The sequence below is a fragment of the Bos javanicus genome, chromosome 4 (genome assembly GCF_032452875.1).
Source record: "Bos javanicus breed banteng chromosome 4, ARS-OSU_banteng_1.0, whole genome shotgun sequence".
Taxonomy (NCBI): Eukaryota; Metazoa; Chordata; class Mammalia; order Artiodactyla; family Bovidae; genus Bos; species Bos javanicus.
The window spans coordinates 12,487,539-12,510,021 of record NC_083871.1 but is presented as its reverse complement, the minus strand read 5'-3'; the positions used below and the strand labels follow the sequence as shown (position 1 = coordinate 12,510,021).

General features: G+C 33.3%; 1 protein-coding gene across 5 annotated transcripts in view; it reads right to left on the bottom strand.

The window, feature by feature from the left end:
• Window positions 1-22,483, bottom strand: part of CASD1 (CAS1 domain containing 1) — a 54,503-nt gene that overhangs the window by 9,009 nt on the left and 23,011 nt on the right. For 2 of the 5 annotated variants that reach the window (XM_061413488.1, XM_061413485.1), the window contains exons 6-17: window positions 18,759-18,803; window positions 18,187-18,310; window positions 16,797-17,011; window positions 14,599-15,021; window positions 13,453-13,542; window positions 8,204-8,323; window positions 6,675-6,831; window positions 5,196-5,275; window positions 3,291-3,371; window positions 2,603-2,704; window positions 1,523-1,663; window positions 737-814 (exon numbers count right to left, since the gene is read on the bottom strand). In XM_061413488.1, coding sequence (XP_061269472.1) covers window positions 737-814; window positions 1,523-1,663; window positions 2,603-2,704; window positions 3,291-3,371; window positions 5,196-5,275; window positions 6,675-6,831; window positions 8,204-8,323; window positions 13,453-13,542; window positions 14,599-15,021; window positions 16,797-17,011; window positions 18,187-18,310; window positions 18,759-18,803 — 1,656 coding nt within the window. The remainder of the gene's footprint in view (window positions 1-736; window positions 815-1,522; window positions 1,664-2,602; window positions 2,705-3,290; window positions 3,372-5,195; window positions 5,276-6,674; window positions 6,832-8,203; window positions 8,324-13,452; window positions 13,543-14,598; window positions 15,022-16,796; window positions 17,012-18,186; window positions 18,311-18,758; window positions 18,804-22,483) is intronic. The other 3 variants (XM_061413486.1, XM_061413490.1, XM_061413489.1) reach the window with 3 other exon arrangements.

Sequence of the window (22,483 nt, the reverse complement as noted above, 5' to 3'; positions counted from 1 at the left end):
AATCACAGAGTCTTAACTGCTGGACCACCAGGGAAGCTCCTCTCAGCTTAATTTTATCAGGGAAACCGTCTCTGAACCCTATCCACCTTCACTCCAACTCCAACTAGGTCATATACCTTTATTGTATTCCCTTGTAGCATCATGAACTTCTGTTCATGATTACTTGGTGATTATACGATTACTATCTGTAACCGAAGAATACAGGCTCTGTGAGGGTAGGGACCACATCTGCTTTGGTCATCACTACATCCCTCAGCATAATATCTAGCACATAGAAAGAAGTATCAAAGACTTGTTAAATGAATTAAAAAAAAAACTGTTTAATGAATAAATGTTCAACCATATTTCTGTTGGACTGTAAGTTCTGAGGGCAGGAACTACATGCACTTCTGACCTGTAGCATGGTTCTTAACACACGGAAGGCCATTAATAAGTAAGGCCAAAAACAAGTAAATGAAGAAATCTGAATAAATAAATGATGAAAAAGCAAACAGGAGAAATGAATTAACATTTTCTAAGTGCTTATCAAGTGCTAAACACCGATCATTTTTATACATTTAATAATAACCTTTAATAATCACCCTTTAAAAGAGATTTTAGTATCTCTATTACAGTAGAGGAAGGTAGGGCTTAGAAAGATATACTACATTTAATAGATTCCGATTTAAAAGTTGTCTCTAAAGACTCCTGTTCTAATCAAAAACTTAGAAAACTTTCTCTAAATAAAGATAATTACCTGCACCACAGAGACGGATGGGTGGAGTTCATTGCACTGTGCTTTGTTTTTACAACTGCTAGCCCAGATGGAATAGGTCTAAAACAAAACATTTATGGGTCACTTCACAAACATAGCTATGCCTTAAAAAGGCAGCACTCAATTTTAAGAAGTTTCTTTATAACATACTTCATAATTTTTTTAAAGATTTCTTTTTTTTTTTGGATGTGGACCATTTTAAAAGCCTTTATTGAATTTGTTACAATATTGCTTTTGTTTCATGTTTTGACTTTTTTGGCCAGGAGCCATGTGGTATCTTAGCTGCCTGACCAAGGATCAAACCCACACCTCCTGCATTGGAAGGCAAAGTTCTAACCACTGGACTGCCAGGGAAGTCCGACATGATACTTCATTATGCTATTAAAGTTCAGTAAAAACTGTACACAGGTTTGCTCCTCTCTCATTTTGGCAAGCTCAAATATAACAAAGTAGAGAGAAAGGAGCATAAGTCTGTTTTTCCAGAAATAGTGATCATAATGCAGTGATGGCTCCTTCTGTTAAATATCTTATATTTTTTCCCAAACTTACTACAACTTTTAAAATTCCTATATCATTGAGATCTCAAGTTATTCTTCATATTTAACACATATATGTTTATATTCTCTTTAGAATTTATGTTCAATTTAAAATGAGAAAAAGATATTTCAAAAGTAAAAGATTTTATTCATTAAAAATAAATGATTAAATTCTTAATTTTCTGCACCATTTGGGATTTGGGAAATTTAGAAGATTACATGTGAAACTTACCAAGAAAGAAACTACTGAAATAAATAATAGAAAATTTGAAATTTTGCTTGAAAAAAGAGGTTCACCCTTTCCTTCAGAAAGTATTTGGCGCTTCTGTAAAGCCAGATAAATGAAAGCAAACAACATTCCATGAAAGACTACCTGAAAAATAAGGGGGGAAAACCTGTTTTAAATAGCTACTTTTCAATAAATAGCAAATGTACTTGGTAAAGGAGCACAATATGTATAGAAGTATATAGGTTAAAAGCTTAAAGATCCAAAGTTTCTGTGAAGAACCTAAAATCAAGAAATGAGGTCAAGTCAATGATCATTGGAAACAATCTGCAATGGACAAGCAAACATCTCTTGCAATGACAAGATAAGCTGGTTTACTTCAAGTAGTCTCAGCAGCAAGTAAAGAAATAAAGACATTTTATATATCTAGATAAAACCATAATTTGAAAAGATACATGCACCCCAATGTTCACTGAAGCACTATTTACAATGGCCAGGACGTGGAAGCAACCTAAATATCCATCAGTGGGTGAATGGACAAAGATGTGGTACATATATACAATGGAACATTACTCAGCCATAAAAAAGAATGAAAAAATGCCACTTGCAGTAATAGTAATTCTTGCCTGGGAAATCCCATGGACAGAGGAGCCTGGTGGGCTACAGTCCATGGGATCTCAAAAGAGTCAGACATGACTTAGAGACTAAACAACCACAAGCCCTGGGCACATGTTGCCAAACTGCTATGATACTCCTGACTTTAAACCCTTCCCAACATTTAAGAATTTTCATTTAAAAACTGACACATTGTAAATCAAGTATATTTCAGTTAAAAAATAATAATCTTTAAAAGACCAGATTAATCAAAACAATAACAATAAATGTTAAGATAAACTGTTTAGAAATAAAAAGTATTTTGCCCACTGCAAAAAAGAAAAGAAAACCAAGGGGTGGGCTGGACTGCTTTGATTTACCAAATCAACATGTTTCCTTATTCCAAAACCAAATAAAAACAAATTACATTTTTCCAAATAAGTTTTAAAAGTATAATTTGAAATGGCAAAAGAGCAGAAGGTAAATACATACATAACGGTCTAACCTCCATCTGAACCACCATTCATATACATTTCCTTTCAGTTCAAAACACTTGGACAATGGCCAAAGAGAAAAGATCTTCTCAAATGCACCCTGAGAAGAGGAATTCAGAAAATTAAGATGGTATAAGTCAATACTGGCTTTTGCAATTCTATTATAAACTGTAATTTTCTAAAGTTAAGATTATATTAAGGTCATTTGTAATTTTAAAATTATATTTATTTCATATCAAAATGTCATTTCATTTGAAAAGAAACTTATTTTACTAATGGGTAGTAAAGATAACAAAACATTTTTGTTAACTTACTTTCATAGCACATGAAAGGCTATTGAGACTGCAAAATCAAAAAAAAAAAAACAAAAACAGAACAAAACAAACCCCAAGTTGGTAATTGGAAAGTTATTCCATTTAATCTAGTGTACAAAAGAGCTACTATTTAATGATCAAAACACAAAACTACAAATTACTTCAGCCAATATGGTATCAATAACCTAAAGGATGATGGTTAAAGTTATAGTTTTTCTTTATGTAATGTCCTTAATAATCAATCTATAATGAACCATATAAATTAAAAGAATCCTCTGAATTAGTCACCTTACGCAATCAAGTATACCCAAATACCATTATTAGACTTTGAAACAAAGCTTACAACTTTACTCTGGTCATTAGTGAATGTACCTTCTTATTGATCTGACAGTCTGGAAAATCTGGGAATGAAGGGGCAGAAGTCTTGGGTACATTTCTGAACATTAATGAAGTCTTTCAAAAAAGAGAACAAAACACTCAATTTCCAGACTAAAGAATGACAACAAACTCTATTATGGAAACTCCATTATTACACATGATGCCATGGCATTTAAAAAAAATGTGTAACTTCAGTTTTTTAAAAGGCTAATAAAAAATCAAAGTAAAACATGAAAATAGTATTATGTTTTAGGTAATACCAAATCTTTAGGTCAGAAGAACTTTATTATTTTAATAAAATGCAATATTCTCCATTTAGTCACAGAATTTAAAATGCTAGTCACTTATAAAAATAGGTTCTATCAAGGTCTATGCCTCAGGATGATTATTACCAAGACCTGCAATATGAAGTGTATACATATTGTATCACATTTCTCTATTACACCAACATGTATTAGAGATACAGGATTCCACAGATCATGTATCAAGTTTATTTCTCATCAAAATTTATTTTTTATGTAATCAATAAGCAAGTATTTAATGAGCACCCATTTGCGCAAGGCACTGGGCTGTACTGGGCTATTTCTGTTTTTTTTTTTCCTTAGCCAGTAGTCAATACTGATTCAAAGTTAAATCTTAATTCTTTTTATGAACTCCTGGTCTGTCTTCGTCTCCCTCCCTCAGATGAACCAGGGAGTCTTGGGAATTTTAATGACTAATTGTCAAGTGGCACTGGCACCCCACTCCAGTACTCTTGCCTGGAAAATCCCATGGACAGAGGAGCCTGGTGGGCTGCAGTCCATGGGGTCGCTAAGAGTCGGACACGACTGCGCGACTTCACTTTCACTCTTCACTTTCATGCACTGGAGAAGGAAATGGCAACCCACTCCAGTGTTCTTGCCTGGAGAATCCCAGGGATGGCGGAGCCTGGTGGGCTGCTGTCTATGGGGTCGCACAGAGTTGAACACAACTGAAGCGACTTAGCAGCGGCAGCAGCAGTGTGACACTCAACTGGCTATTTCTTTAACATTTGCCTATTGTTTCCTTATTACTTTACATATTTCCTGCAAAAAACCTTAGAAGTCAGGAAGATATAAGATACTTTATTTCTAAGAATGAAAATAAACAGGAAAGCCTATAGAAAAAAAAAAAAAGAAAAGCCCTCTATAGGAGTTTACAGACACACACACACACACACAATGCTCATATGGCATTTTCATCTGGTAGAGTCGGATACAAGACAGTGTTGGAGATGGCAGTAAACTACAGAATATGTCACAACTAAATGCATTTAAATTAAAATATTGTTATAAATATCATGCTGCCCAAATAATAAGTCTGTTTGATGGACTGACCAGCAGGTAGCAGTTTGCCACCTTGAGAAAATAGTTAAGAAAATCTCAACCATCAAAATAGGGGGATAAAAGGTTAGAGATACATACTACATATAAACAAGTCCCTCTGCCCCTAAGTTGGCTTTATTAACAGCCAAATTTTTGCTCTATGAATTTATGGGAAAAGTCAAGTAACACTTTGATGCCATGAATAATGCACAAACCAAGTTGCAAATTCTGTCAAGAGAATTTTGATCTTCACTTAGAGTAGTGTCTTATAAGAGGCGTTCAATAAAAGTTTGATTGATCAAAGTCAAGTAAAATGGATTCTGAACAATTGCCAGAGGAACAGCTTTAAATTGCTCTTACAACAAAAACAGAGGTAACAAAAGTAGATAGGTCTCAAAAGAACTCCACTGAGTAGTCAACTACAGAGTGACACTTTTATTATAGTCATTAAAAAATGAAGCTTCAAAAAAAGCTCTGATTCTTCTCTCATACTTTAACAGATTTTAACTTTAGAATAAAATACAACAAAATGTAAACCAAAAAGGACAATACAAACCTGAGAATATGCCAAAAAACATATACATAACAGCAAGAAGGCTAGTTTCAACAGTAAGCCAAAATGCCACAAACAATTTCCTAAGAGAGAAAATATTTAATTTACTAAGAAATGTAAACTTACATTAGAAAACATGTTAAATACTCTCTATTTAACATATTAATACCCTGCATAGTTCTTTATAATAATTTAAGGCTGCCTACAGGATACACAAAATATATCTAAGTAGAATAAATTACAAGTGGGACACAAAGGAAGAAAAGGTGGAGCGTCCTTACTAGGAATGAGGCTACAACATTAATCTGATACCCCATATACTTGATATTTAGCCACTCTAAATGCATTTGAAAATACATCCCAGATTAAATTATACTATTCATTATTGAAAGTTACAACAAAACTTGGAACAGGTTCAATGTAATTCTAACAAACACTCATGTTTAATAACTTAGGTAATACTGCTGAAACATTACAGTTTTAAGGAGGGAGCTTAAGAACTTCCCAGTGGACTAGTTTAATCATAAGATGTATTTCAACATATGCATATTTTAAAGTTATGTGTTCACAGTTTATACATATTGATTATCATTTTATAAATATGCAGGGTTTGTGTTGAGGAATTGAACCACAGACTCTCCAAGACACAAATGGACTTTACTGAAGGCTGGAGCTTAACTCTTTCCTGAAAAATTGTTTTGTATTATAATAGAAGTCAACAGAAAATATTTTTTTGATATATAATATTTGATTGAAAGACCTAAAAGACATTATTAAAGATTAAAAAAAAATTCTTTTTCCAAAAAAAAAAACAAACAAGCTTTAATTTTAATGACATGATCTTGATGGAGAAAAGCATTAGGATCAATGACTGTGACCTTACTTTGAACATTCATCAGACCTAGCTGTGTAAAATTTGAAGATGACACCTTGTGGGCACTTACGTTTCCTTAAACATAAAACAGGTTGATAATAACTGCTTAAAGGGTTGTTTAGAAGATAAGCTATACTAGTGATTTTTAAGCTTGTTTGACACAAAAAGCCTTTTTGCAAATGAATGTCCACTCAAAATCTACACACGCGCGCGCACACACACACACACACAGACACAGGGTCAAGTAAACCAGAGCTGCCGAGACTGAAGCAGGATGTGTGGCCCTCTGGCACGCTCCATGCTGGCTCCACACAAGAGAGTTTGAAAACGGCTGCACTAGCCGATACGTAAAATGGCTTTGAAAGTTTAACTTTAAAAAGAGAAAACATAATATAAATGCAAACTATTGTTCCTCACTGTTAATACTACTTGAACCATGTAACTAACATTCTAGAAACATAATTTAAGAACAAATTTTCAAAATATCAATGCTACATATAAATTTAAACTGTCAATACATCTCAATAAAAATAATAGCTTTTAGCAACTAAAAAGAAACTTGCACTGGAAGAATATATTTATTAACATTAGTAAGAAAATATATTTACCGTTTGCTTTTTTTTGGGTTATTTGTGGCCATAGTGCTAAAGTAACATATATGACCATGAACCATACAGTGACCAAGGGGACAAAGTAATAGAATTGATAAGGCCGATCCATTACTATGCATAACACCACTACCAGGAAATTGAGACGAAATAAGACCTATTAAAAAGGAGAAGAAAACGGTTTTCACTTTGAAAAGTAGATTCTCTCTGACAGAGTATAAACGTTTAAGACTAAAATAATAACTGTACAAGTACCATTTACTAATCCCTAAAAAATCATATTTGTTCTAAAATCATTGTAAAGAGTTGAACATAAAATATTTATGCATCATTTTATTAACTGGATCCCAGAAAAACACCAACCTCTGGCTACAAGTGTCATCTTGTTAAATGCAGGAAAAGAATCATAAACTTCCTTCCTAGAGCTACAGTTTATAAACAAAAGATTAGATTATCTCAATGAAAGAATGTCCATTTGATCTCCGTTTGATGTTGATTCATCCCATGTGGTATTAAGTTGAAAGTTTTAATAGATACAAAATAATATTCTCAAATTAAAAAGGGTCTTTGAAAAACAAAAGTATCTTTGGGACTTCTGTAACAGTCATTTCAGATGGTGTGATGTCAAAGAACACAGAATTTGAGCAGATTAGTATTAGAGCTTTATCACTTACTATGTGACTAAGTGAAAGTCGCTCAGTCATGTCTGACTCTTTGAGACACCAGGGACTGTACAGTGCATGGAGTTCTCCAGGCTAGAGTACTGGATTGGGTAGTCATTCCCTTCTCCAGGGGATCTTTTGAATCAGGGATCGAACCTAGGGATCCCACATTGCAGGCGGATTCTTTACCAGCTGAACCACAAGAGAGGCCAAGAATACTGGAGTAGGTCGCCTATCCCTTCTCCAGCGGATCTTCCTGACCCAGGAGCTGAACCAGGGTCTCCTGCATTGCAGGAGGATTCTTTACCAACTGAGCCATCAGGGAAGCTTAGGCAAATTATTTAACCCCTCTGAGCCTCAGTGTCCTTGTCTGTAAACATAAAGATCATAACTCAGGGTTGTAATGAAGGGTAAATAGAATAATGTTTACAAACTGCCTAGCACAATGTAGAAACTTAATAAATCTTAATCCTCTTCTTAGAGACAGAAAACATAGCATATTATAACAATCCCAGGTAACTGCACATTTCTACAAAACTAAACAGGGAGGCCTGGCGTGCTGCGATTCATGGGGTCACAAAGAGCCAAACACGACTGAGCAACGGAACTGAACTGAAAGTGATTCAGCAATGTTTTCCCTTGTGTGCATCTATTATACATTCATCTAAATTCTGTTTTTCCATCCCTCAGTAATAAATTACTTATTTTGAATTATTAACCATAGAACATGGAAATAATACAACTTTAAAGTGCCATTTCACAAATTCAAATTACTTCAAATTATTCATGGCCATATTTATATTTTCTCAACAGTCAGGCACAAAAGCACGTTGAAATGAAAGAAAAAGAAAAACAATGCATTCCTACCTGACATACTCTATGGATTCCAAAGTCTCCTTTGACCCAAAAGTATGAGAAATGCCCATACCCTGTCTGAAATAGATACGCGGCAACCAGAACCCGAATGTGCATGTACACAGGCAAAAACTGTGGACAAAAATAAACAGGTCAAATACCTAACTAATCAGAACCAGTACATTTAACCAAGACAATGGAGCATTATCATCATTCGGTGTTAGCTCAATGAATAGATTTATTCTCAAAAATTAGGCATTATAGCAGGGGTTAAAATTAAAAAAGTAGACTCTGGAATCTGATGGACCTAGATTCAAATTCTGGCTCTAACACTTAGTTATGTGACTTTAGAGTTTTCTAAACTGCAAAATGGAAGTATCTTCTCCTTTCTCAAAGGGTTTTGTGAGAAATGAATGATTTGATAAATGTGAAGCACTTTATACACTTCATTCAACTTGAATTAAATATATGATATCCATAATTATTAATCATCATATATGCTGAACATGAGGTCACTCTGGAGTTCACATTTTCTCAATAAGAAGATTAAAAAAACAAACAAAATCCTACATTTTTGGCCCCCTTAAACATATAGAATTTAGACTTGTAAATAAAATTGTCACAATTACTTATTACTTAGCAAAAATTACACATTTAAAAAATATGCAAGCATAATTCAGAAATATTATTTCCCTCCTAATCTTTTATAAAACAATTTTATTTTTCCCTCCTTCTTCGATGTTTCATCTTTACCATGATTTTTCAAAGCATCACATCTTCACTTCTGTCTAAGCTGAAATACATTTCTCATCTATATCTTATGGGAGTCACTGGAAACATTATTTCCTTTACAAGTCCTAATTCTCTTAACCTTAAACCACTGTCATTGCACCTCTCCACCACGTATTAGTCCCTTGGTTGTCTATTCACTATTTCACAACACAGGTAGTGTGCTGCCTTTTAAAATGATCTTTAAAAGACTTGTTCAGTGACATCCAACATTTGTAATAAAAGGCTATCTTTTATGAATAATTACTAAATCTATGTAAACATTTTTTTTTTTTTTTGCTTCTATTTGATTGACTCATCTGATCATCTCTAATTATCCAGCATTAACACTGGTTATGGCCACTTTAGCTAAGTGTTTCTTCCCCAAGTGATACTTTGCAGGATAAAATAACTGAGCAGATGCCTTAAACAGATTTAATAAGGCCTTGAACATATGCATCTTTTGTATGTATCCTTGAACATTTCTTCTATCTTTTCTGAGGGATAACTTTTTTCTGGAAGGAAACCCCCGATTATAATAAATTATAAGTTCTTCAATATAGCCTCCACTTTAGCCAAACCGTTAGATTCTCTGTCTCCTAAACTGGCCCTTCTTGTGTTTTCCTGCTGCCTCTCCTTTGTTTACCTGCTCATTCTACCCTGGAATGTTCTCCTAATCACATGTCATTTATACATATCCTATTCTTCTCGAGAGCCCTGGTGACATTTTCCAATCTTTTACTCTCAGATGAAAGTCATTTCTTCTTCCTTTGACGTCTTTTAGTACAAACATCTACATATCAGATTTTTTATTTATTGCTCTTCATCATTAGTTCTTTCTAAATGTCTTATCATTAGATGGGAAATTTTCAGTGCAGGTATAACATATTAGAATCAAGGGGATGAAGGTGGGAACACAGGATTGAAAGAGACTTGAAACTGTTCTAATCCAAACCTGTATCTTTACTTTATTCTTGATTGCACTTTAAAATATTTCCTTCAAGTATTTGAGCACCTTTTAATAGTGGAAAACATACAAATTCTCAAGGCAATCCATTCCATTTTCAGATGGTCATTAATTGCTATAAAGTTCCTTGTCATGAAAAACTGAAATCAAACTATGTAAAAGCTACCAATTTAAGCTCCCTAGGGCAGTGTTCTGCAATGAAATAAAATGCGAGCCGTGTGGCAAATCTTTCATGTGGCTGCCAGACATTTAAACAGTTAAAAGAAATAAGTGAAATTAATTTTAATAAACAAATTTTATTTAACTCAATATACCCAAAATATTATACCATCCCAACATATATGAGACATTTCATATTTTTTCATACTAGGTTTGTGAACTTTGTATACATTTATCAAAATGAATCATACTTAATCTTATACATATTTCACATTTCAGAACATCTCAATTCTGACTGCACTTCAAGTGCTCAGTGGCCACCAAAATGGACAGCTTAGCTCTAGACCCATCTGCATGCCCTTTATCACTTTTACATCTGAGTGTTCTGTAAGTATTTATAAACAGAGGTCAAACAGGCTAATCATTCCCAAGTACGTAAACCATTCTCCATGAAACATGCTTTTGAGCCCCTTCAAGAATGGGTCTGGGCCTACAATGTTGAGACTTAAGTCATATTTAAACAGGAAATGCAACCATTTAAATGGAATTAAACACTATCACAATTTGCCAAGTTTCTACCAATGCTGCATTATTGCAAATGTTGTATGAAACTTTTGACTTTTTAAAGATAAAGCCAACAGAAGAGTTGCAAGAACAGTGCAACACACGCCTGTTTACTGTGCTGAACTACTTAAAAAGTGTGTTGCTGCCACATGACACCATCTCTAGAAATTTCAGCAACTACCAGTATCACCGAAGAAAGAACAGTTTCTTACATGACTGTAATACCATTATAACACCCAATAAATTTAATATGAATATAACAGCATCCACTGTACAATCCATATACAAATTTCTTTGATTGTCCCAGTGATATCCTTTATTATTAATTTTTTTTTAAAATTTAGGAACCTTAAGAATCATACACTGCATTTATTTTTTATTCCTCTTTAGCCTCCTTTAATCTGAACTGTTTTCCTTTTTTGTCTTTCAGGAGTCAAATAGTACAACAAAATGTTAGTATTAAAAATGTATTTAGTATCCAACTTCATTAGAATTAATAACGAGGCTGACTTCTGGTTCTGTTCTTTTTCTAGCCTCACAAATTTTCCCTTAAGACCTTCAGGGAAGTTATTTACAAACTCTCAAAGAAGAAAAAGCCACAATGGAACACAAAGTCATCTACTGTATATACCTAACTTGCTGTACACTCTATATCTGATATAAGTTATGTTTTAAAGGAATTTTTACACCAACAATTGCAATCTGCCAGTCCACCTAGATTATTTTAATAATTCTCTGTAATTTTTTACATAGTTTCTATTTTACTATAAAAACACGGCACAACTAATGCTTGACATATTTTACTCAAAATATAAAACATTAATAAGGTAATTAAGATAATCATGACAATTAAAAAGTTTTTAATGAGGGTAATTCCACAAATATCCAAGAATCAAGTCCCAAATATGTTATAACCCATGCTGATAATGCTTTGCCAAATGTAGATACAGGTAATTTTTAACCACAAAATTCTATATAAAAGAACAGGGATATGTGAATCATCACAAATGATCTTTGTATCTTTCCAGAATATAGTCATTATAAAATTGTAATTTAGAATGAATTGGGATGTAGTTTAAGACGTATTAGAATGTTAACTTGGCAAATGATTATAATAGAATGCCAAGCTGCTTTCATCCCTTTACGATCCAAATGCTTTCTGCAATCACTGAATTTGTTTTTTGTTTTTTTTTTTAACAGTACTATTACTCTTTAGTATGTCAGCAATTAATTATGTCTTTAAGTGGCATTTTCTTAAAACAAAACCCTTTCCACATCCTCTCAAATCTTTCCCCATCCCCACCCCAAATTAATCTAATCTTTCTTCACGTGTCAGAGCTATTTCCATGACTCAATATTCATCTTTACTTACTTTCTAGAGAACTTGCTAAATTTATCCTACAAATTCTGAATCGGGCTTATAAACTAACCCTTACTATCTTCATGTCTTCTTGCTTTGGATCTCTTTTACGGTCTTGGCTCTTCCACAATTGCTTGAACTTACTAGGTCCCCTCCAGCTGCAGTGCCACAGGAATTTCACTGCTGTCACAAATATACATATTATAGCTGTGCAACTTCAGTTTTAAAAGTTATACTTCTCCCTCTGCCTTTTACCCTTTTAACAAGTCATTCATAAAATTACCAGCAATTTTTGAAAATAAACAGACTTAATGAAGAATAACATTAGTACTAATTGTTAAGAGATATCTGATGAACCCCAGTATTATTTAACTGTTGCTATGGAAATTTCAAAACACTCCTTTCTGGCAAATCTCCCCTGTTATCTCAATATGATATTGATTCTATGTTAAATTACTGTTTATAGATATGTGCTTTATATAAGCAAATAAAATAAAAACCAGTTCATGTTCAATAGTTCCCAAATTATGAAACAATCTGTTAAATTTTTAAAACATATTTTTTAGAAATAAAATAAAATTTTATTTCTTTAAAAACAAATTTTATAGAAATCAATTTGTACCTTTACTTAAAAAGTGTGAAAAGCGGTTATTAGATACCTAGGTTCACTCTTAAAATCTTGTTTTAACTGTAGCTCTAATGTTACAATTCTGAATACATTTTTTTCTACCCCTACCAAATCTGGTGTCCCCAGTTAATGAGAACCCTAAGTCTAAAAGACTTAAAAAGACACCTACTTGAGGGAAAAATGATTTTGGCCAGGTACAGAGGGCACCAGGTGAGCTAAGGAAGAGTCCTCCATCTCATGGAAGCGGTAATACTTAGGAGGTATGGAACATAATATATGGTCAACAACAGAAGACCATCAGTATCTGAGGATTCTCAATACTGAGGCAAGAGAGTTCTACATTTTTAAACTTTAGAAGTATAAAAATGGTTGGTCAAACTTGCTAAAATACAATGAAGGGTAGAATATAAAATATAATCATCTAATCTGATTTCTTTTAATAGTAACTTGCCTATTCTAAGTCCTTTGCAACTAAGTATCATCTAGAAAGTCTCTTAATAACTTAAATTAGTTTTCTAACAGTATGACATGAAACAATACCTTTGGATGATTGTTCCTACTACATCAAAATTAATGTCAGGTAAATACAAACAAATTATTGCCTTATCTTTTAAAAAATAATTATTTTGCTTTTATGTGTATACATTCTCAGATCAGGTGGTAGAAGAGAAATGGGAAGACAGAAAGATTGGGTGGGAAATAAGATGGGTCTCTAAATGGTAGAGAATATTAAACACAAAGAGTTGGTGTCCTAAAGGAAACATTAAGGTGACATTATTTCCTATATTTTCTGAACTTAAATTTTAAATACTTACTGTACTTGCTCCAGAGATATGATAAATCAAAATCACAAGTTGCATCCAGCCTTTCCATTCATCTGTTTGTTCTCTATTTAATACTTTAGTCTGTGCAAAATAATTAATATTTGTTTTAAAAATCATCAAAAAGCTATTATTTAGACAGAATATATTAAATATGTTAAAATTTTTCTTATAGGATATAAATTAATCCTTCTTTCAAAAGAACCTTGGGGGGAAAACAGTTAAAGACTGTCATTTAGTTTCTTGATAAAAGAGATAATAAACTATTTAAGTATAATATGAATTAAAAAATGAACATAAAAGAGATTTTAAATATTTAAGTTGAATCATATGGTTTAATATTATTTTTTAAACTGTGACAGATGTGTTTATAAATCTAAAAAGTGGTATTTTATAATTTTCTTTAAGAAAATCTTAAATTTCAGTTAGAAAAAATTAAAATTTCAGTTAGAAAAAAATCTCATAGTTCTCCTACACTGTACTGTGAAGAAAAAAGCTCCATTATCATACTTTATTTTCTCCAGAATATTCCCACTGGGGATGAAGAACTGATTAATCATCCTCATATGAAAGTTATTTCTTACAAAAGAATTTATTAATTCAAATAAATCATGACTTATAAAGGAGTTACATTTATATTCTGAGCAATTACAGCAAAGCTAAAATAGGCATTCAGAACACTTTTAACAGTGCCCACATTATTATGTAAGTTCTAATATGTGTGTGCATGCCTGAGCGTATAAATATATAAATAGAAAAAGTGCTTATTAGTGTAATTATATACTTTTAACTTATAAAAGATAATGGTATCTCATGTTTGTGGACCATCAGAAAGTGGGGAGCATCTCTACTTTCTCCATCCTCAGGCAGCCAAAATAACACCAAGTCACGATATCTTTTTCACAGTCATTATTTTCCAACTTTTCAACAATCTTTATGAAACTGAGCTTTCTCCAAACTGTTTCACAAAAGCAACAGTTAAGAGTCCACCAAGTGACATACAACTGCAATATTCCTTCATCCTCTTCTATATATGTAAATGTTTGTATATGATGGCATGATAAATGGTATTAATTCTTTAATCCAGACTTTATAATGAGATGAGAAGGATAACATGAACTAAAAAGAAATGATTCTTACCTCCTTGGTATTTTCATTGTAAAATACTCCCAAAACCAAGATGTAGATAATAGGAATAAAGAAAGTTGAATGTGTATAAAATTTGTTTTCCTTCATAAATAGATTTGCCCGGTCACACATATAGAAATAAGCCATAATCAGGCCAAGTTTGCAGAAAGACTGTAAAAATATTTCTAATGGAGACACAGGGGGATTGATAATATTTTTCTTTTCTTCTCCACTTTCCAAGTCAGTACAAGGCTTATTCTTCCGATGAGCATTACGATGAATTATATAAAAAATTAAATATCCAACAATAGATAAAGTGAAAAAGCAAGCAGCTAGCTTCTGTATCAGAGTAAGAGGAGGCCGAGGTTGACAACAGGAACCATCTACAGGCTTCAAAATCTTATTGCAATACACGTTCATAAGAATCATTGCACTCTGTGAACAAATCAAGTGATTTCGTTATTATCTTGTCAGTAATGTATTTCCCATTAGATTTTCTCCTGTGAATACAACTGACTTTTTAGCACTGAAACCAAAATGCTTTTGTACTTTTTACTATCATTTCCCAAACAATCATGTAAATAATGATAGTCCTTCAATCTGTAAGTAACTAGTTCAGGGTTTTTCAAACTTCTTGGGTTATGATCCATAGTGAAAAGTTCATTTTATAATGTGACTCAGAATATATATACATACATATAAGAAACAATACCCATCCTTACTACTTGGAATGCATCTGAGTTTTTTCCATTCTATTCTTTAAAAAAAGAAAAAAATACGGATTTCATGACTGTTAATGGGCCGTGACTTTTGGTTACAAAAACACTGACAGATGTCAAGGACCAAAGTATTGTAATTAACAGATATTCAATACAGAAGATACCAAGATACTTAAGATACACTTCCAGTCTTTACATATGAAAAAAGAATGTAGAGTAATTGCCACCAAAAATGATTAACTCTTAGCTAACAATATTTATGTCTTTCATTTGGTTTACAAGTTTATGGACCACTTGGGACTCAAGAGTTTTAGTGTTTCTAACTTCAAGTGGAATCTTCGACATAGTTTTATCATCATAAAATATTCTAGGCAAGCTATCAGGAGCCTTTCTAGATGAAGGTTCAGTCAAATTTAGTTTTATTAAAATTTCATGGTTCTAAAAACCTTTAGAACTGTAAAGCATTCAAAGTATTCAGCCATTTAGAAAATCTCATTCTCTCAGCTTTAAGACTAGAAGATTCTGAGCCTGGAACTCTTGCAGATACTAGTCTACAAAGTTCATTCCAAGGTTCATAACCAGTTCTAGGGAGTCCACAAAGCCCTTGAAAAAATATGGAGAAGTGTTGTGTGTGTGTGTATGCAAATATGCATTTTTCTACAGGAGAGGAATGGAACAATTACTTTTTATCAGATACAAGGGTTATGTGATACTCAAAAAGATTCAGGACCACTACTTTATCTGTTGCACTGTGTGTGAAAATGTATAATTATCCAGTTCTCTCTTGTATTTAAACTAAAATCCCTTTCCACCCATCAATCTGGAGTTGTTCAGTATCTACTCTGTACCGTGACTAATGCTTAGGGTATCAGAATTAGAAGGAAATTAAAAAAAAAAAATGTTCTCCATATTAAAATATTCCCTTCGTGGAAGCTTAATTTTATTTTAAGGTTTAAGGCAAAGAGAACATGGAGCAGTAGTTTTCAAAAATGAATGTAATGAGGACTTAAAAGCTTTTTAAGAGTATCTAGCACTGACTAAATGAAGTTGCATTTCCTTCCTTCCATAACCTTCTTCCTTAGAGTATATGAAAACTCTTACATATTCAGCTAGGTGATGAAAGTCAACTTATTTCTAGATCTATGTCTAGACAGAAAAACTGAAAATAACTGACTGCAATTCAGTTCAGTTTGGTTCAGTCGCTCAGTAGTGTCCGACTCTTTGCGACGCCATGAACTGCAGCACACCAGGCCTCCCTGTCTATCACCAACTCCCAGAGTTCACCCAAACCCACGTCCATCGAGTCGGTGATGCCATCCAGCCATCTCATCCTCTGTCATCCCCTTTTCATCCTGCCCCTAATCCCTCCCAGCATCAGAGTCTTTTCCAATGAGTCAACTCTTCGCATGAGGTGGCCAAAGTACTGGAACAGTGATATATAGCTATCAGTTAGATATTACGGTCCCTACTGACAGATACAAGAATTCTTACAGTTTCTCTGCTTGATTCAGGAAGATGTAAGCCATCCAAAGATTCCATGATAGTTTCTTGAGCAATCAATTTGGAAACACTGAACACCTTAACATGTGATTTAGAATTTCTGGTGCTGCTATTCAAAATACTGACTGCAGCTTCATTGTAGGCATCTATCTTCTCATTAGTGATCATTTTCCTATTTTCACTTAATAGATCTTCATAAACAGGATCTGCACATGAAACATATTTTTTAAAATACACTTAGAAGTCCCTACTGGTAGAAATTATAATAATGCAAGTAAGTTAACTGCATTTCATATTTTGTTGTTAAAGTTGAGAATTCCAAGCACCTAATAATTCATTTTTTTAAAAATAGTTGACCAAGATTTTGTAATAGATTTCCTAGCTTATAGTCAAATTTTGAATCTATACCTCTCTTCAAATTAAAAGAATTTTATACCTCGTCTCTCTTAAGTACACAACTTTTAGGAAACATTTTTATGTTCTAGCACGTCTTAAGAGTTTGAAAATTTTGGATGCTGGATTATATCAGGTAATGGGAATTCAAAACTGGATTATGGAAGATCACCTAATTAAGAATAGCAATCAATCTTTTCTTTTTCCTCCTGTTGCTGCTTAATTTTTGCAAACTTTATTCCCACAATTAGGAGGTAATATGACTAATGATCAAAGCTTTTTACCACTTAGCATAATCATTTAAATGTAACTTTTTCTCACTTTAGAAAGAGAAAGGTTAATGAGTCTGTAAATGAAATAGTGATTTTGGAAGAGATTATTACTATCCTTGTTATTTCTCTCAGTTTGAGATTAAATTTGGAAATAATTATAATAGTTTCTGACAAACAACTTAAATTGCTAAAATACCCAAGGCATTTCATATTGTGCAGGGCATTAAATAATGGACATTCAATAAACTGAAGTGAGTTGATCTAATGTTAACTTTTTCTTAAAGAATTTCATTGCCAAGTATAAACTAGATGGTTTGAATTTAAATATATTCTGTCAATTCCAAAGAATGTTTACTTCCAATGAGTCTAATATTATGAACCAGATAACTTTTTCTATATTTCCCAATCACAATAAAAACTTGTTAAGAAATAAAATCAAAGGCAAGCATCTAATTTGCCTTTAGGACTTACTCTCTTTGTTATGTTCTATTCTAACTGCTGAGACTCTTGGAGCATTTATTTATTATTAATTTTTTACTTATTATATTTATTAGTCTGTCTGTTCCTTAAGTTCAAAACAGGAAACCAAATAGCTCAAGTTTACTCTAATTTTGCAAATATTTATTCTCATAAAGTAGTAATTTTGCTTCTTGAAATAGATAATAGAAACCCAAGCCTCAAAACACATAAAAATGACATTTTTTCATTACTTTTACCTTGTAAGACCCAATAAACATCACTAGTCTTTGCCAGTTTTTCTAAAAGTGGTGCTATGGAGGTAATATTCATTTTATATTGGGAAAGCGCTTCATTGCTGCCATTGTGAATCTTGATAGACCACTGAGAGGAAGTAAAAATTAAGCATTAATTCAGTATTTATCACAGGAAAATGAAAGTATAGCATTTCCTCTATTGTAAAAAAGGTTCTCATTTTAAGAGAATTCCCATTTTTATTTAATATTAGAATAAAATATGGTCAATTATTTCATGAAATACATGAAGGCAGTTACAAAGAGCTGATAAAAAATTAGACTTTCAATGTATAACATTCAAGAAAAAATAATGTAATTTTAGATATAAAAATAATATTGACATTTACCATCAAATTTCCTAAGTTCATTCAGAACTTTTTAATTAAAATTATCAGTCTAATTAATTGTAAGAGAAATAAGAATTAAAATATAAGTATAATCAAGAATTCTATTTAGCATAAGTTAATTCTTTCTTAGCATGTTCTTAAGTATATGAAACAAAAATCATTTATGTAAGAATACAGATAATAACTTACTGTGGCAGCTCCTGCTACAATCACATGGGGCTTTGCAACAGAATCCTGAAGAAAGAAAAATCTTTATAATAATGTTATAGTTAGTTCAGGAGATTAATACAAGTAATATTACTTAACTTTTTCCCCTTAAGTTCTTCTTCCATTTTAATTTTCTAGGGTTCCTATTCAGATTCTTGTTACAACAAGATGGATCTCCTTTGCTTAAAACCTTACGTGGTTGTAAGACTACACAGGATGGCATGAAGTTTGTATGGCTAATTCTTTGGTGTTCTTTAAGATAAAACTCAACATTCAGAAAACTTAAGATCATGGCATCTGGTCCCATCACTTTATGGCAAATAGATGGGGAAACAGTGAGATTTTATTTTTGGGGGCTCCAAAATCAGTGCAGATGGTGACTGCAGCCATGAAATTAAAAGACACATACTCCTTGAAAGAAAAGTTATGACCAATCTAGACACCATATTAAAAAGCAGAGACATTACTTTGCCAATAAAGGTCTGTCTAGTCAAAGCTTTGGCTTTTCCAGTAGTCATGTATGGATGTGAGAGTTGGACTATAAAGAAAGCTGGGCACTGAAGAATTGATGCTTTTGAACTGTGGTGTTGGAGAAGACTCTTGAGAGTCCCTTGGACTGCAAGGAGATCCAACCAGTCCATCTTAAAGGAATTCAGTCATGAATATTCATTGGAAAGACTTATGCTGAAGCTGAAACTCCAATACTTTGGCCACTTAATGCGAAGAACTGACCCACTGGAAAAAGACCCTGATGCTGGGAAAGGTTGAAGGTGGGAAGAGAAGGGGACAACAGAGGATGAGATGATTGGATGGCATCACCAACTCAATGGACATGAGTCTGAGTAGGCTCTGGGAGTTGGTGATGGACAGAGAGGCCTGGCGTGCGGCAGTCCGTGGTATTGCAAAGAGTCGGACATGACTGTGTGACTGAACTGAAGATGAAACCCAAACCATAAAAAACACTACCAAAATCTAATATGGCCTAATATTATTCTGAATTCTGAGTAAATCGTGTAAAGCTCTAGTATATTATGTCAGCCAATTAAAAAGTATCTTTGGAAGCCTACAGTGGACACAGTTACAGTGTTAAATAAAAGTAGGGCTCTAAGGAGACAAGATCTTTTGGGTCTGGTATGTATTAACCATAGACCATAATGTGGGAAAAAAACAAGGAGAAAATTTGGTAGAAATCCTCACCTAATGCAAATTATATTACTTATAATACTACCAATTATATAGAGGCTTCCCAGTTGGTTCAGTGGTAAAGAATCCATCTGCCAAAGGAGATCCCTGGATTAGGAAGATCCTCTGAAGGAGGAAATGACAATACAGTCCAGCATTCTTGCTAAGAAAATCCCATGGACAGAGAAGCCTGGCGGGCTATGGTCCTAGGGTTGCAAAGACAAAACTGAGCGCACACACACCAATTGCATACTACTTGGTAATTTACTAACTATTTCTCTTAAATTAGCTCATTTTAATATAGATTCTTGCCACTTGTGAGATAGGCAGGGAGATTACATATGTATACATACACATATGTATATATTGTTTTTTAAAAAAGGCTATAGACTCAGGTTTATAGGTATTGCTGAGGCCTGGCAGAGATAGAACCAGAAATTAAGTCTCTGACTACTGAGTTCAATGCACTTTTCACAACACAGAAGACCTGATATTACGATCATGTGCACAAGAAACGATTAAAATTAAGAAATCAGAAAACGTCCAAGCCATATTCAAAAAGAGAAGTGACAGTTACTGCCTCATTATGAAGGTAAAACATGCTAAGTGTAGAGAAGTATGAAAGCAGAGAAATGTAATAACAAAATTAGTCTATTTCCAGGCTAGCATGCCCCATTTTATATTGCTATTTTACTGAAACTTTTTCCTGATCTGTAGGTGGCTCCCTTCCTCACTCTTCACAGCAGCTATCCCAAATCATACTAAATATTTTTCTTACACAGGTCCCACCTGCCCTCCTCCTCACTTTTGGCATAAAGCCTAATCCTCAAGCTTAGAGAAAAATAGAACTCATGTGGTCTGTGTGCTCTTGCCTTCCTTGCTCCATTCTCACAACTTTATCCATACACCCAGTCTATCATCTTCTGATAGATGAAGAGTAAACCAAATATGTCCCTATTCTACTTAATGGCTAACCTGTTACTCTTGAGTCTGTATCTCTTCCCTTTTTAGATCTGGAGCTATGTCTGTAAGTTATCTTCTCAAACTCTGGAATTATCCCTTTCATCCTCTTCTCTTCATCCTTCTCTCAATCCACAAAATGTCAAATCATCTTTATCCTCAAAAAATGTTGCTTCAATTCTGTCTCACCCTCAAATGTTTCTCATTCACTCTTGACCAACGGATTACTCAGAAGGGCATTCGGCTTTCACTGTGCTAATTTTAATTTCTGTCTCATTTATGCCTCAATTTATCATGCTTTGATTTTGAGTTAATAATCCATTAAAACCTCCCTCAGAGCCCATTAATGAATTCTGAATTGCAGGTCCTGTAGTTTCAGTCTGTCCTATCTAGTTCCTAAAGTGACACTATCCACTTTTAAAACTCCTTCCTTCCCTGTGTGTTATATTACCGTTATTCTTCTGCTTTTGTTGCCTTACCTCTTTTACTGCCTTCTCTCAGAATCTTTTCTGTTTCATTCCTACATTCCCTTCTTTAATCTACACTTGCTGTCTATTGAATTATTTCCATTCAAGTCACTTCAAATATCACCTTACTTCATACCAAGACTCCCCAAACTGGTCTAAGTAACTCAGACCTAATGCTTACCATTCATCTGTAGAAATAAATCTAAATTGCTGGTTTCCCTAATTACCTATATCTGCCAGTCATCTAGAAGCTCTCTGAGGAGAGGAACTCTGTTATGTTAATCAAAGTATCAGCAGTGTTTAGCCTGAGGCCTAAAATATGACATGATTTATAAATATCTGTTGGATAACAGTGGAGTTATTTAAATTCAACTTTGCTTATATACCTATAGGTATCTGTAAGGTTATTTCAGTCATATCTTTCTAATCCAGTGTTCTTCTCATCTCCTCTGTAAAGCTTTCTTAGATCTTCACCTATACTCTAAACAACTCTCATCCTAGGTGCCTCTGACATGGTGCTTTCACAGTTCTCTGTGGCCAAGTCTACTGTTACCCTTCGTATTATCATGTCATCATTCATAAGAAAGTCTAGTCTACCTTCTAGATTGCTTACTCCTTGAGGGCTGAGACTGGGGCTAATTTCCAGCCACATTCCTAATACCGAGAACAAAGCTAGTTATAGTACAGACATAATAAAAATATGTATTCTCAGGATTCAGCAGCTTACTATGGAAACAGTAAAAAAAAAATACATGAATATATGCATACAAACATACTCCTTGAATAATTAAAACAAGTCAACTAATCAATCTCAGGTAATTACATGACCATTTATTCAATAAGAAAAATATTTCCTCTCCCCCAAGAATCAAAAGGAGTTTTACAATAGAACCTAAAGCTCCAAAATCAAGTTTTAGCAAATTATAAGAACAGAAGATCTGAATATGCAATATATCTTCAGCTTAGTCATAACAAAGGTTTTTGTGATCTTGCCTGAATTCTAAATTATATCACACTAATGTTGCTTAACTGTGAATTTCTACAACTTTGATGGATATACTTTCAGGTTCAGCATAAATATAAATCACATGTTTAAAT